This window comes from Austrofundulus limnaeus, unplaced genomic scaffold (assembly GCF_001266775.1).
Source record: "Austrofundulus limnaeus strain Quisiro unplaced genomic scaffold, Austrofundulus_limnaeus-1.0 Scaffold99, whole genome shotgun sequence".
Lineage (NCBI taxonomy): Eukaryota > Metazoa > Chordata > Actinopteri > Cyprinodontiformes > Rivulidae > Austrofundulus > Austrofundulus limnaeus.
The window spans coordinates 1,338,618-1,340,306 of record NW_013952501.1 but is presented as its reverse complement, the minus strand read 5'-3'; the positions used below and the strand labels follow the sequence as shown (position 1 = coordinate 1,340,306).

Below are 1,689 nucleotides of genomic sequence, written 5' to 3'. Positions count from 1 at the left end.
GATTAACTCACAGCTAGTTTGGGATTAATCAGATTAAAAATATGAATCATTTGACAGGCCTAGTATTTTCAAAACTGAAAAATAATAAAAATAAAGTTTAACAAAACAATACAACAGGGGGAAAACTGTACGGCAATAAGGAATGACTGAGTCACTGTAGTGTGTCACATTAACCATGCAGAGTGACTGACAAACCATGAAACCTCCTGACTTTCAGCTTCTGCATCACTGCTGTGGTTGTTGAAGCTGCAGGCTGTGCTGGAGCAGCTRTGCCAGGTGCAGAATAACATCTTTGTGCCGTCCAGCCTGCTGGGCCCCAGCTGGACAAACCAGGAAGTCTCTGCCAACACTCAGCACACAGCCTGGTTCTGTGCACACTTCAATTCACCCTCTCACCAACTGATGGGTGGAGCTTTAACACTGTGTTAGACTGACACAGTGAGCTGAAATGAAGGGGTTAACAGGAAAACATGAGGAGACGCCGTGCTCACCTTCTGAATATCTCCAGTGATGTGAGCCAGCAGCAGCGTGGGCACCAGCATGAATAAGGCATTATAAAATAATAACCCCCATTTCCCCAGCTCCTGAACACATGAGAGCAACAGGACAGAGTTATCACACACACACACACACACACCAGCTAACTCTGTTGGTTGTGTTCATGGAGCGTGGGACTTCAGAGTGTCTGCTGACACCACAACAAGCTCCAACACGTCTCTGCTCCACAAACACAGCTTCATGTCAGAGCACACAGCTCAGATCAGGTTGGACGTGTCCCTGAAGTCACAGGCTGAGGACATCTTGTCTCTAACTCAAACAGCAGCTCCTGTCCAACACTGAGCAGCATTCAGCTGCTGCCACGTACCTTTGCATCTAATTTCTGTTTCACATAGGCTCCGTTAGCTGCAGTCATGATGTCATTCATCAGGATGAAGGCGTAGCCTTGTGCGTCAAAGGACAAGTCAGCACTACACACAGAACGAGACAGGAACATAGCTTTAGACCTTCAGCAGAACTGATTTCATGACACGTGTCCATGCAGTGGCCCTGAAGGTCACGCCAGCTGCAGGACAAGCTCTAACCTGGCTGCAATAAACGCCCCGAGGATCATTGTAAACACTGTCATCTGCACCGGCCACGAGAACTTCTTCCTGCCACGAGTCAAACACACCAGAGTCAGAGCAGCTGCTTTAAAGACGACATTAATGTGCCGAGAATCAGTTTGTCTCGTTCAGGAGAAGCAGCAGAGTGAATGCACGTCTGGACCTACTTCAGCAGAAATCCCTCAGCCAGCATGGTGAAGAGGATGGAGAACCTTCTGAGGACTGTAAACATGGGCAAACTGGTGGAGGAGGACAGAGACAGTCAGAGGAAAGAGTCCTGACACTCCTGATTCAGTGTGTCTGCTCAGGTCAGAGAGAGGTACAGACCCTGGCAAGAAGTATGGAATCACCAACTCATTCAGACATTTCATCCTGTAAAACAAACTCAGATCAAAAACATGATACAARAATAAGGTCATTCCAAAGGTCAACTTGTTGTCTTTCAGGAACACGCAAAGAAATGAAGAAAAAACATTGTGGAAGTCAGTAAATGTTACTTTTATTGACCAAGCACAGGGAAAAATATGGAATCACTCAATTCTGATGAAAAAAGTATGGAATCATGAAAAACAGATAAACAAAAGAC

The 1,689-nt window shown here is 46.1% G+C and overlaps 1 protein-coding gene across 1 annotated transcript in view; it reads right to left on the bottom strand.

Annotated features, from left to right (window-relative positions):
• Positions 1–1,342, bottom strand: part of LOC106520945 (UDP-glucuronic acid/UDP-N-acetylgalactosamine transporter) — a gene marked incomplete at its 5' end in the record, with an annotated part of 7,594 nt that extends 6,252 nt beyond the window's left edge. Inside the window, 4 exon segments of the mRNA XM_014013284.1 lie at positions 492–584; positions 866–968; positions 1,083–1,151; positions 1,271–1,342. Of these exon segments, the coding sequence (XP_013868738.1) occupies positions 492–584; positions 866–968; positions 1,083–1,151; positions 1,271–1,342 (337 nt within the window).
• Positions 1,343–1,689: the final 347 nt, after the last annotated feature.